The following is a 13,941-nucleotide window of genomic DNA, read 5'->3' on the forward strand; positions in this document are numbered from 1 at the left end:
GATCATTCTCAAGGATAGACCATATGTTAGGCCACAAAGACAGCATCAGCCTATTCAAGAGCACTGAAATCATCCCAAGCATCTTCTCAGACCACAGTGGAATTAAACTAACACTTAACAATCAACAAAAGATTAGTAACAGTGCCAAAATGTGGAAGCTCAACAGTACACTTCTTAACAACTTCTGGGTCAAAGAGGAAATCAAGGAAGAAATCAAAATGTTTCGAGAGTTCAATGAAAATGAAGACACAAGCTATCAAAATATTTGGGACACAGCTAAAGCAGTCCTAAGAGGGAAGTTCATAGCTATACAAGCACACATTAGGAAACAAGAAAAGGCACAAATAAACAGCCTGATTGCACATCTTAAAGACCTAGAAGAAGAACAACAAAGGAACCCTAAAGCAACCAGAAGGACAGAAATTACTAAAGTTAGGGCAGAAATAAATAACATTGAGAATAGGAAAACCATACAAAAGATCAATGAAAGTAAATGTTGGTTCTTCGAAAGAGTAAACAAAATCGACAAACCTTTAGCCAGACTCACAAAACAAAAAAGGGAGAAGACCCAAATAAATCGGATAGTAAATGAAAGAGGAGATATCACAACAGACACTGCAGAAATTCAACATATCATGCGAGGCTTCTATGAACAACTATATGCCACCAAGTTAGAGAACCTGGAAGAAATGAATGATTTCCTAGATACCTACCAACTTCCAAAACTAAGTAAAGAGGAAGTGGATAACATGAACAGGCCCATCACAGCTAATGAAATTGAAACAGTTATCAAAAATCTTCCCAAAAATAAAAGTCCTGGATCAGATGGTTTTACAAATGAATTCTACAAAACTTTCAAAGAAGAACTAATACCTCTACTTTTAAAAGTCTTCCAGAAGATTGAAGACACTGGAATACTCCCTTCCAGCTTCTATGAAGCCAACATCACCCTGATACCAAAAGCAGACAGGGACACAACCAAAAAAGAAAACTACAGACCAATATCTCTGATGAACATAGATGCAAAAATATTGAACAAAATTCTAGCCAACCGGATACAGCAGTATATCAAAAAAATTGTTCATCATGACCAAGTGGGGTTTATTCCAGGCATGCAAGGTTGGTTTAATATACGTAAATCAATCAATGTGATCCACCACATCAACAAAAGCAAGACCAAAAACCACATGGTCATATCAATAGATGCAGAGAAAGCCTTTGACAAAATACAACATCCCTTTATGATCAAAACACTACAAAAAAATAGGAATAGATGGAAAATTCCTGAAGATAGTGGAGTCTATATATAGCAAACCTACAGCCAACATCATACTCAATGGTGAAAAACTGGAAGCATTTTCCCTCAGATCAGGTACTAGACAGGGCTGCCCACTATCACCATTACTATTCAACATAGTGTTGGAAGTTCTTGCCATAGCAATCAGGCAGGAGCAAGGAATTAAAGGAATACAGATTGGAAGAGAAGAAGTCAAACTCTCCTTATTTGCAGATGACATGATAGTATACATGGAAAAACCTAAGGAATCTAGCAAGAAGCTTTTGGAAATCATCAGGCAATACAGTAATGTGTCAGGCTATAAAATTAACATTCAAAAGTCAGTGGCATTCCTCTATGCAAACACTAAGTTAGAAGAAATTGAAATCCAGAAATCAGTTCCTTTTTCTATAGCAACAAAAACAATAAAATATCTAGGAATAAACCTAACCAAAGAAGTGAAAGACTTGTATACTGAAAATTATGAGTCACTACTCAAAGAAATTGAAAAAGACACAAAGAAGTGGAAAGATATTCCATGTTCATGGGTTGGAAGAATTAACATCATCAAAATGAATATATTACCCAGAGCCATCTACAAATTTAATGCTATCCCCATCAAGATCCCAAGCACATTTTTTAGGAGAATAGAACAAATGCTACAAATGTTTATCTGGAACCAGAAAAGACCTAGAATTGCCAAAACAATCTTGAGAAAAAAGAACAGAACCGGAGGCATCACACTGCCAGATCTCAAACTATATTATAGGGCCATTGTCATCAAAACTGCTTGGTACTGGAACATGAACAGACACACTGACCAGTGGAATAGAATTGAGAGCCCAGAAATGAGGCCCCACACGTATGGACATCTAATCTTTGACAAAGGGGCCCAGACTATTATATGGGGGAAGCAGAGTCTCTTCAACAAATGGTGTTGGAAACAATGGGTTGAAACATGCAGAAGAATGAAGCTGAATCACTGTATTTCACCAAATACAAAAGTAAATTCCAAGTGGATCAAGGACTTGGATGTTAGACCAGAAACTATCAGATACTTAGAGGAAAATATTGGAAGAACTTTTTTCCGCATAAATTTTAAAGACATTTTCAATGAAACGAATCCAATTACAAGGAAGACTAAGGCAAGTATAAACCTATGGGACTACATCAAATTAAAAAGCTTCTTCACAGCAAAAGAAACCACTACCCAAATCAAGAGACCCCTCACAGAATGGAAGAAGATCTTTACATGCCATACATCAGATAAGAGTTTAATAACCAACATATATAAAGAGCTTGCCAGACTCAACAACAAGACAACAAATAACCCCATAAAAATGGGGGGAGGAATTGGACAGAATATTCACCACAGAAGAGATCCAAAAGGCCGAGAAACACATGAAAAAATGCTCCAAGTCTCTGATTGTCAGAGAAATGCAAATCAAGACAACAATGAGATATCACTTCACTCCTGTGAGAATGTCACACATCAGGAAAGGTAACAGCAGCAAATGCTGGAGAGGGTGTGGGGTCAAAGGAACCCTCCTGCACTGCTGGTGGGAATGTCAATTGGTCCAACCTCTGTGGAGAACAGTCTGGAGAACTCTCAGAAGGCTAGAAATGGACCTACCCTATGACCCTGCAATTCCCCTCCTGGGGATATATCCTAAGGAACCCAACACATCCATCCAAAAAGATCTGTGTACACATATGTTCTTGGCAGCACAATTTGTAATAGCCAAAACCTGGAAGCAACCCAGGTGTCCAACAACAGATGAGTGGCTGAGCAAGTTGTGGTATATATACACAATGGAATACTACTCAGCTGTAAAAAATGGTGACTTCACCGTTTTCAGCCGATCTTGGATGGACCTTGAAAAAATCATGTTGAGTGAAATAAGTCAGAAACAGAAGGATGAATATGGGATGATCTCACTCTCAGGCTGAAGTTGAAAAACAAGATTAGAAAAGAAAACACAAGTCGAACCTGAAATGGAATTGGAGTATTACACCAAAGTAAAAGACTCTGGGGTGGGTGGGTGGGTGGGGAGAATACAGGTCCATGAAAAATGATGAATGAAATAGTGGGGGTTGTATTGCTAAATGGGAATCTGGGGAATGTTATGCATGTAAAAAAAAAAAAAAAGAAGTAGAAACGCAAAGCAGAAATTGACTGAGTTTGGAGTATGGCACCAAAGTAAGAAAGCAGAAGTATACTAGAGTTTGCAGTGAGTACCTCCCTAACACTTCCTCTCCACTTTTCCAAGCTTTGGGTCCATGATTGTTCAACAATTTGTTTGGCTTTGTATGTTAACTCTCTTTTCAGTCACCAGGTTCCAGGTATCATCAGGATGCTGGCCAGACTTCCCTGGATTGAAGACACCACCAATGTGTCCTGGAGCTCAGCTTCCCCAGAGACCCATCCTACTAGGGAAAGAGAGAGGCAGACTGGGAGTATGGACCGACCAGTCAACGCCCATGTTCAGCGAGGAAGCAATTACAGAAGCCAGACCTTCTACCTTCTGCAACCCTCAATGACCCTGGGTCCATGCTCCCAGAGGGATAGAGAATGGGAAAGCTATCGGGGGAGGGGGTGGGATATGGAGATTGGGCGGTGGGAATTGTGTGGAGTTGTACCCCTCCTACCCTATGGTTTTGTTAATTAATCCTTTCTTTAATTAAAAAAAAAAACAATAATAAAAAAAAAAGAATGTCAGGAGGCATAGGACCTCGCCCTCAACTTGGATGAACAACGGTAGAGAATGTTCCATCCTCCGAAGGGAGCTGGATAACAAACTCTGCTCCACCTGAGGAAGATGGGTCCTGAAATTGGGGCAGCTTGGAACATCCCTACTCATGACCACAGAATGTGAGCTCAGATCTACAAGGATGCAGAGGTCACGTAGGTTCCTATGCTGAATATGGGCCCACATCAAATCAAATCGATGGGGTTTACAGTCAACAATATTTATACAGCTTTCCCATATTTGGGAGCTACTCTCTTCCCTGATCCAGCTTTCTGGTCCTTTTTCCAGCCATGACATCATCTCCCCAGACAATAACTTGATCAACCTGCAAATTAGATTTCAGGCTCAGGGGAAAAAAAAAAACAACTAGTATAGTCAAAGGCCCTTTGGAATATAACTAGAATATGTCTACTAGCTATCTACAGAATGGAGACCCCCCCAACTCTTCATCTGCACTATTCCAGCCTTTAGGTTCATTAGTCAACAATTTGGCTTTATATGTTAACCTTCTTTTCAGCCACCAGCTTCCAGATGCTAACATGATGCCAGTCAGACTTCCCTGGACAATGTGTCCTGGAGCCCCAATTCCCCAGAGCTCCACCCTATTAGGGAAAGAGACAGGCTGGGAGTATGGATCGACCAGTCAACGCCCATGTTTAGCGGGGAAGCAATTACAGAAGCCAGACCTTCCACCCTTCTGCACCCCATAATGACCCTGGGTCCATGTTCCCAGAGGGCTAAAGAACAGGAAAGCTATCAGGGGAGAGGATGGACTACAGAGTTCTGGTGGTAGGAATTGTGTGGAGTTGTACCCTTCTTATCCTATGGCTTTGTCAGTGTTTCCTTTTTATAAATAAAAAATAAAAATTAAAAAATATGAAAAAAAGGAATGTCAGGAGGCTAATGAGAAGCCCTGGGAAGAATGAGAGACCCATCTGATGGAGCAGTACCCTCCAGTCTACAAAGAACCCCTGCACTCGACAAGAGAATAAAGGACCCAGTGTAAAGTGGGCAAGAGTTGGGAATGGACTTGTCACTAAAGACACAAGTGGCCAGTAGCTGTGCTAAAAGATACTACACAGGTCATCATCAGAAAGCAGCCCATGGCCCATGTGTAACTCCCACAGAGGGGACATCAGGAGTGCACCCTCAAAAATGGACGGGGGAGATAGCATAATGGTTATGCAAAAAGAATTTCAAGTCTGGGACTCCAGAGTTCTAGGTTCCATCCCCCATACCACCCTAAGACAGAGCTGAGCAGAATTCTGATCTCTCTCTCTCTCTCTCTTTCTCTCCCTCTTTCTCTTTGTGTGTATGTATCTCTTTCATTAAATAAAACATAACAGGACCCTACTAAAAAAAGAAAGAAAGAAAAGGAGTATGCTCTCATGGAGACTTTGGGCAACAAGGGCATGTCAGTATGGGCTCATCAGCTGTGACAAATGTCCCCCTCTGGTGGGGGCTGAGGGCAGTGGAGGAGGCTCTGAGTATGCAGGGTAGTGCACGCCTGGGGAATCCCTGCACCCCTACTTGATTTTTCCCTAAACCTAAAATTGCCCTAGTAAGTTGAAAAATAATGACAAATGCTTACTGGGGGCTTTTTTGGCCTGACATCAATGCCCACATCTCCCTACACCATGTGAGAGCACCAGTCTGTGGGCCTCTTCCGTTAGAGGGTGGGATTTCCTTGGAGTGGGACCGGAGTAGCCCGAACTCGGTGTTGATGAGGCTCACATCTTTCTGTCAATGTCCTCCCAGCCAGGTGCAGCCTGGGGCCCCCACCCACCTTTCTTGCTGCTGGTCTCACTGTCGCAGTCCTCCTCCTTCCGGTTCTTGGGTTTGCTCCCGCCCCAGTTTTGGTGGCTGACCACCCATTTGAGGATGCTGGAGGCTACTGTGCGCCGGAAGTCGTCTGAAAGGACACCAAGGCCTCGCCCCCTCTGCCCGCAACTGGGACTGGGGACCTCGGCCAGCTCCAGTCGTCCTCAACCCAGGTGACCCGCAGCCAGCTGGGCCTCACAGTCCCACTCCACCCCCTGCCTCTGCCTCCAACCTTGTTCTTCCACTCTCATACCACACCAATATGCCTTGAGGCAGAATCCCTTCCTGTCCCTGGAGACCACTGTCTGAGGGCACTTTTTCTCATTGTCTCTCACTGACCCCTACCACCCGCCCCAGCCCTGCACAACACAGATTCTTCTAGTCCCTGATAGACTGCAGCTCTGATGTCCCCTAACTGATCACATCCATAGTTCTCAGTGCAGACAGGACAGCCGGGTCATGGAAAGCTACCCTGCAAGAAGCCAGTCCTGCAGACCCAGGCTTGGGGCTACTACCCTGCTTCTGTGTGAACAGAAGGGCTACAGAGCAGCCCCTCGCTAAAAGGGGCAGCCAGCACCTCTAGGGGTGAGCATGGGCCTCGTCTCGGCTCCTCTCCCTGCCCCAGATCCAGGCTCTCTGCTCTTGTCCTCCAGGAGGTCTGTGAGAGATTCCAGCACCTTCTATCCCAAGCCAGCTCTCTCCTTATCTCATTTCTGACATCTGTCACCTGGCAGCTGATGTTCTCTAGGAAGCATCCCAACCTGAGCTCCCCTGGGCCTTCCCTCCTGCAGGAAACTCCCCTCCGAGCAGCTCACAGCCCACCCCCCACCTCCTGCAGCCCTGGTATTACCCTGGGATGCCAGGCACACTGCCCACGCTGCTGGGCTGGCCTGGCTACCCCTGGCCTGCACCCTCGGTCCTCCCCACCTGAGTTTCCATCCTCATCTCTGTCTTAGAGGCCAGGTGGCTCCCTGCCCACTCCAAGTCTCTCTTCCAACCTCAAGGATCCCCTCATCTGCCCCACCACCCTGCTTGGTGCTCTTTTTGCCTCTGGAGCCTCAGGGTAAGGGCAGGGCACAGGACAGGTGCCTCTTCTCTGGTGCCCAGATGTGTCCCAAGAGGTGGTGCTCAGGATACATGAATCACTGCATTAGACTCCCCCCTCCCGCCCTTCTCTCTCCTCTGACCTTCAGCAGATCAGACTCAGAAGCTTCCCTGTGGCCCCAGGCTAGAGCCTATTGTCACCGATGAAGCCCCAAGAGCTCAGACCCACTCTCTGCAGTCTGCTCCCCTGCTGTGCTCCTTTCCCTGCTCCTCCCCCACACCCACCCCCACTGCCCTGCTGAGGCTTCCCATAGTTTCCCATAGTTCCTGAGCTAGTACTCACTATCTGACATGACTTGAGCACCCAAGCCTGAGGAAGGGTGCTAGCCCTCTGCCACAGCCCACCTTGTCCCCTCCCTTCCTCCCTAGCCTTGTGGCTCCAGCCCCATGAGAAGACTTTTATGACCCTTTGGGCAGGAGGGCGGGGTGGAGGCACCTCTCTTCCTAGCCCCTAAGTGCCTCTTACCCAGGAACTCTTGCTTCTCACTCTGGTTGCAGAGGCCATAGCAGCGCGGGAAGAAGGAGTCGGGATTGGCCTGGACATACCACGGCAGGCTCCGCAAGTTCACACACAGCCCGATCTCCAAAGACAGGACCATGTTAGGCCACAGGGCATCTTGGACTAGCCTGGATGCCCTGGACTACCTCAGAGGCACCTGCTGAGGCTGAGTCCTTGAGCCCCTGTGCCCTCCAGCCAGCTGGTCCAAGCAGCTAGATGACTCTCTCTGCAGATCAGGCCTTGGGTCAGCGGTGGCACAGCAGGCCCAGGGAGGGGTGCGAGTCTTTCTGGGGGCTTGGGTGGGGGGTGGATTTACCTACCACCTCCAGAAATGGTTAGGATCTGGGAACCAGGAGGGTGTGCAGGCGTATGTGGGGGGGGGTGTCAGCTCTCAGGTTCCCAAGATGCTGGCGTGGCCATCCCCTATCCCCTGGACATGGCACAAGTTATTAAAGCAGTTCTGTGGCTGCCTTGGCAACTGCCCCCTAAAATGCCCCCCACCCCCCACCACTCACCTTGGTGGTGAAGGAAGCTGTCTTCCCGTAGTGATTCAGCATTTGGTCACAGTTCAAGCTGTGGTAGTCGATGACATCCCTTTTGATTGTCCAGAGTAAGTAAGGTATTTCATTTTTTACCAACCTGGACTGGCAGAAAAAAAAACTTCTATGGGGCCAGAGAGATAGCACAAAGGCAGAGCACCCAATATGCATGCCAGAGGTCCCACAGATTTCAGGTTCAATCCCCAGCACCATCATATGCCAGAGTTGAGCAGTGTCCTGTTCTCTCTCTCCGTGTGTGTGTGTGTGTGTGTGTGTGTGTGTTTTCTCAGTACTGGGGATGAACTGATTTAAAGAAAATCTTTTTAGGAGGGTAGGGACATAGACCTTTGGTGGTAGGAATCCTATTAACCTATAGTCTTACAAATCCTATTAATGTATAGTCTTATAAATCACTATTTAATCAATATAAGAGGAAAAATAGATTGAATGTCTCAAACTTTTTAATGCATAGGCTTCAGTTCTGAGTATATATTCCTTCTATCTAAGCACTTAAGATTTTTTTTTTTTAGGTTTTTTTTTTTGCCCTTGTTTTATTGTTGTAGTTATTGTTGTTGGATAGGACAGAGAGAAATGAAGAGAGAAGGGGAAGACAGAGAGGGAGAGAAAGACAGACACCTGTAGATCTGCTTCACTGCCTGTAATGACTCCTCTGCAGGTGGGGGGACTTAAGGTTTCAAATGAGTAAAGTGATTGAATATTAACATTGAGCTTAAGTTGTTTGTTTATTCATTTGTTACAAAATGACATATCAACAGGGGTATAAATGCACACCATTCCCACCACCAGAATTCTGAATCTCCAGTCTCCCCACTCTGTTAATGCATTTCTTTCTTTTCTTTCTTTTTTTTCTTTTTTTTTTTCTCCTGGGTTAATCAGGTGCACCACTGCCCAGCCAGTATAAAACCTTTAATATACAAAGAAAAGAAAGCAAGGGCTTGATCTGTGGCATATCTTACAGAACACACAGATTATAGTGCACAAGGACCCAAGTTCAAACAAACAGTTCCCACCTGCAGGGGGGAAGCTTCATGAGCAGTGAAAATGTGCTGCAGGTGTCTCTGTGTGTGTGTGTGTGTGTGTCTCCCTCCCCTTTCCCTTTCTCTCTGTCTCTACTCAAGGTAAATAAATAAGTAAAATATTTAAAAACAAAGAAAGGAAAGCATTCTCCAAAGCACTACCTCACAGAGATGTACCAGTACGCTATCCAAGTGAGCGATTTCACCAGCCCAATTTGTTGTTTTTTTTAAGTCTGGTTTTGAGGAATGAACTCAGGCAGGCTTGATAACAGCGAGTGTCCTCCAAGGCCTTATTATTATTTTTTTTTATCTCACTGAAAGAGTAGTCCAACTCCCCCATCCATGGAGCTCCCCTGATGCCATTCACAGTGTTCCTAGGTGATGCCAGTGCCTGACCCCAAAGCCTAAAGCATGGAAGGCATGTTATCCCTGGTTGCTTTTTTTTTTCTGTATAGTGTGATTTTTTTTTTAATCACCTTTATTTACTGGATAGAGATAGCCAGAAATCGAGAGGGAAGGGTAAAAGAGAGAGAGACAGACAGACAGACAGACAGAAGGACACCTGCAACACCACTTTACCACTCGCAAAGCTTTCCCCCTGCAGGTAGGGACTGGGGCTCAATTTGAGCTCTTTGTAAACTGTAATATGTGCGCTTAACCAGGTGTAGCAACCACCCCTGGTTGTCCTTCATTTTAATGTGGTCAAATATATAAAGAGGTGTTCCTGGCAAATACTTTGGGGATTTATTTCAAACATATTTCCTTAAGTCACAAAATGATCCTGCACCGCCTTCTCATAGATTGATGGCTTATCTCCTGGATGTGTCATGAGATTCTGCTTATGCCCCTGTGCGAACCAGTCCCAGCCTCACCTCTGTCCATCTCTGCCGGTCCACCTGCCACCCTGGCTAATATCTGGATTACATGAGTGAGACCAGCACCAGGGCTCTATTGTGCAGTGGGTGCATGTGGCCATTCAAATAGTCTTCACAGTCACAGCCTCACGATGAGAGAGGCCCTTCCTCGCCCTTGTTCCCCTAGAGAGGAGGCTGTGTTTTTTTACAGGGGGCTCCTTGGATAATGTCTTTTTCTGCAGAATATTCATAAAGGTACAGGCACAATTTGTCGACTTGTACAGACACACACGTGGACACACGGACACATGAATACATGCATACCACGTGTGTCCCCTCCCCAAGTCTGACCCAGAGATCTGATGCACTCACCATTGTCACCCATTGAACTGTCACTATTCCCCGGGACTCATGGGGAAGGCAGCATGTGAGAAAGCACAGTGAGGCCACAGTCCTGAGAGAGGGTTTGCATGTGGACCTACCATCACATCGTGGATGTCCTCTATTTTCTCCAAGGCCACTTCCCGGTTTTCTTTGATGTCGGTATATTTACGCTCTGCAAATACAATCCCCAGGGGGAAGCATCAGTGCAGCCAGCAATGCCTCCCCATGCAGTCATGGCCATTGCCATGACTAGAACAGCACCTGTGGGCTCTTTGGAACCCTGAGCTTCAGATCAGGCCTCTCTCTGAAGATGTTGAGAGAGGGGACAGGGCAATGGAGAGGCACCAGGGGCAGGATGGGTGGATGCCTCATTTGATAAGCATATGAAAACTAGTCCTGTGCGAACACCAAGTTGAGAGAGGAACAGCTCTGTGCAGAGGAGTCAGAGAGGGTCAGAGAGACTTCAGGAGGCTGCCGAGAGACCAGTAAGAAACTGGGGTCAGAAGGAGGGACAGCTGGAGTTTGGCCACTAATGACAACACAAACATTCCAGGCATAAGAAGACTGGCCTGGGTGAGGACAGTGGGACACTGAAGAGTGACCAGCACTAGGATTCAAAAGGACTTTTCTAACTTTCATGCCTGAGGCACCAAAGGCCCCAGGTTCAACCTCTAGCACCACCATAAACCATAAGTAAGTAAATAAATACATAAATAAATGTATAAATAAATAAGTGACAGAACTTTCCTAGTATGGACAGCTTGGGTGAGGGAGACCAACTTGTGTCCTTTGCTCCCCAAGGGAGACCCCAGCAGTGGCCTGAGGCATAAGAACTGAAACACAGACAGACACAAGTCATATTAAAAGAAAAAAGCCTTCAATACTCTACCGGCTGCCCCTTCTCCTTCATCCTCAACACTGACACTAGGGACACACTTGGGCAGGAAGTGGAACTTCTTCTCCACCCAGCCTTTCTTGCGCAGAACCGCCCGGATCACTGGGTAGTGGCCGTAAATGGAGAAGATCTTCTTTTCCTTAAATTGCAAGAACATATTTCAAGTTAAAGACTTGAAACACAGGCTCACTATTTCTCTGCAAAAGGAGCAGAGGATCTGGGCTGCCTAGTGGGGAGGTGTCACTCTGGCTCCAGAAAAATGCCAGACGTGTATAAGAACAGACACAGCATGCAGGCAGGGACAGCCATGGGCAGGATCCCTCCTGTAAATGTGGCCCCTCCTGGACACACATACACCAAGAAGACCACAGGACCACACCTCCCATGGAAAGTCCAGTGTGAAGAAACCAGACTAGGTGGATCAAGGTGGAAAGGCTATGCCTGTGGAACTGGTGACAGCCTGAGGAAATCGATCCACTCTTTTCTCTCTCAACAAAGGTGACTATCCTAGTCCTTTGGAAAAGGAGAGGGTGGGTCTCCAAGACTTAAGAGGGGGAAGGAGAAGCTACTCAGAGCCCACCCCACCCCCTGAAAGGGCCAAAATACACAGCCATTGAAGGGGAACCGAGGGTCCTTGCTATGGAAGGGAGCTCAGCTGCCTGGAGGAGGCAAGGAGATGGCTGGTAGAGCATTGCTGCTCTGTCTCTCCTTCTCTTTCCTTCTCTCTTCCTTCCTCTTTCCATCTCTGTCTCTCTAGAATGAAAAGGAGAAAATGCCCCCTAGGAATTACATAGGTTTAATGTCTAACCAGGAGAAAGAAATAAAACTAGAAGATTTGAAACACTCAAGTAGCAAACTCTACACTATGAATAGAACATCCCCGCTATCTTTTACACAAATTAATAAAATTCTGGGTTAAAAAAGCAAGTCTGAATGCATTACAATGGAATGATCGTATATAGGTTAAAAATTCAGGAAGTGGTAGATAGCATAATAATTATACAAAGGGACTCTCATGCCCGTGACTCTAGAGTCCCAGATTTGACCCCCCCCCCCCGTACCACCATAAGTGAGAGCTGAGCACTGTTTTGGGTGCTCACACACGGGGGCTGGGTGATGGTGCACCCAGTTAAGTGCACATAGTATGAAGTGCAAGGACCTGTACAAGGATCCTGGTTTGAGCCCCCAGCATCCCACTTGCAGGAGGGGAGGGTCACTTAACAAGCGGTGAAGCAGATCTGCAGTCTGCAGGTGTCTATCTTTTTCTCTCCTTCTCTATCTTCCCATGCCTCTTACTTTCTGTCTTATCCAAAAAAAAAAAAACCTGAAATAATGGCCACCAGAGCAGTGGATTCATAGTGCAGGCACTGAGCCCCAGCAATAACCCTGGAGGGTTAAAAAATACATATATTATAAAAAATTTTAAAGTAATAAAATAAACGTTTTGGGGCAGGGCAGTAGCACAGTGGGTTAAGCGCACATGGCTCAAGGATTCCAGTTAGAGATCCTGGCTCCCCACCTGTAGGGGGGTCGCTTCATAAGCAGTGAAGCATGTCTGCAGTTGTCTATCTTTCTCTCTCTCTCTTCCCTTCCTCTCTCGATTTCTCTCTGTTCTATCCAACAACAATGACAGCAATAACAACAATAATAACAACAACAATGATAAATGACAAGGGCAACAAAAGGGAAAAAATAGCCTCCAGGAGCAATGGATTCGAAGTGCAGGCACCAAGCCCTAGAGATAACCCTGGAGACCAAATAAAAATATTTTAAATAAACAAATAAATAATAAGTGCACAATAGTCTGCAGTGAGTCAACATATGCAGCAGGCAAGTAGAAAGACCTAAAGACACCATAACGTTCCTAATGAAATAGTTTCTACTTAGACTTAGATACCCTCCTCACCTCCTTCCTATTATACTTCCCTCACTCGCTCCAAAGCTGACCTTACCAAAGTAAGGACTACAAGGGGCCAGAGGGTGGCGCACCTGGTTGTGCCCACAGGTAACAAAGTAAGGATTACAAAAGCTGAATAAGGGCAAGAGACTGGCATAGTCTAATGATGACTCTTAAGCCAGTATCAGGCCACCCCATCATCTGGGGCCCTAGTTGGAGAGTCCTGGGATTCCCAAACAGACATAATGGGCCTAGACCTCAAATAAATCCCTCTCTCCATTGTTACCAGTCATCTCTATCAAGAACAACAAAACAGACCCCCCTTTGTGGGCCCCCATAGGACCTTGCCCTCAACATGGATCAACATACTCTATGTTCCACCTGAGGAAGCTGGGTCCTGAAATTGGGGTAGCTTGGAATGTTCCTACTCATGACCACAGAATGTGAGCTCAGATGTACAGGGAGGCAGAGGTCACATAGGCTCCTTAGCTGAATATGGCACCAGATTAGATCAAATAGATGGGGTTTACAGTCAACAATATTTATACCCCTTTCCCATATTTGGGAGCTACTCTCTTCCCTGATCCAGCTTTCTGGTCCTTTTTCCAGCCATGACATCATCTCCCCAGACAAAAACTTGATCCACCTGCATATCAAAGGTCAGGCTCAGGAAAAAACTAGTATAGTCATGGGCCCTTTGGAATAAACTAAAATAGGCCTACTAGTTTTCTCCAAAACAGAGATGCCCAAATCTTCATCTGCAATACTCCAGGTTTAGGTTCATGATTAGTCAACAATTTGTTTGGCTTTATATGTTAATTCTTTCAGTCACCATCAGGTTTCTAGATGCTACCATGATGCTGACCGGACTTCCCTGGGCAGACA

The 13,941-nt window shown here is 45.8% G+C and overlaps 2 protein-coding genes across 7 annotated transcripts in view; one reads left to right on the plus strand and one right to left on the minus strand.

Moving 5' to 3' along the window:
* TRABD (TraB domain containing) overlaps positions 1-13,941 on the plus strand; it is a 196,631-nt gene that overhangs the window by 49,091 nt on the left and 133,599 nt on the right. The gene's annotated exons all lie outside the window — the stretch shown is intronic.
* Positions 1-13,941, minus strand: part of TTLL8 (tubulin tyrosine ligase like 8) — a 48,094-nt gene that overhangs the window by 24,125 nt on the left and 10,028 nt on the right. For 3 of the 5 annotated variants that reach the window (XM_060188824.1, XM_060188823.1, XM_060188822.1), the window contains 4 exons: positions 10,363-10,436; positions 7,966-8,094; positions 7,418-7,532; positions 5,813-5,938 (listed from right to left, as the gene is read on the minus strand). In XM_060188824.1, coding sequence (XP_060044807.1) covers positions 5,813-5,938; positions 7,418-7,532; positions 7,966-8,094; positions 10,363-10,365 — 373 coding nt within the window. In that variant the 5' untranslated portion in view covers positions 10,366-10,436. Of the gene's footprint in view, positions 1-5,812; positions 5,939-7,417; positions 7,533-7,965; positions 8,095-10,362; positions 10,437-11,153; positions 11,299-13,941 lie in introns of all 5 variants that reach the window. The other 2 variants (XM_060188821.1, XM_060188820.1) reach the window with 1 other exon arrangement.

The sequence above is a fragment of the Erinaceus europaeus genome, chromosome 4, assembly GCF_950295315.1.
Source record: "Erinaceus europaeus chromosome 4, mEriEur2.1, whole genome shotgun sequence".
In the NCBI taxonomy this organism is placed as follows: Eukaryota; Metazoa; Chordata; class Mammalia; order Eulipotyphla; family Erinaceidae; genus Erinaceus; species Erinaceus europaeus.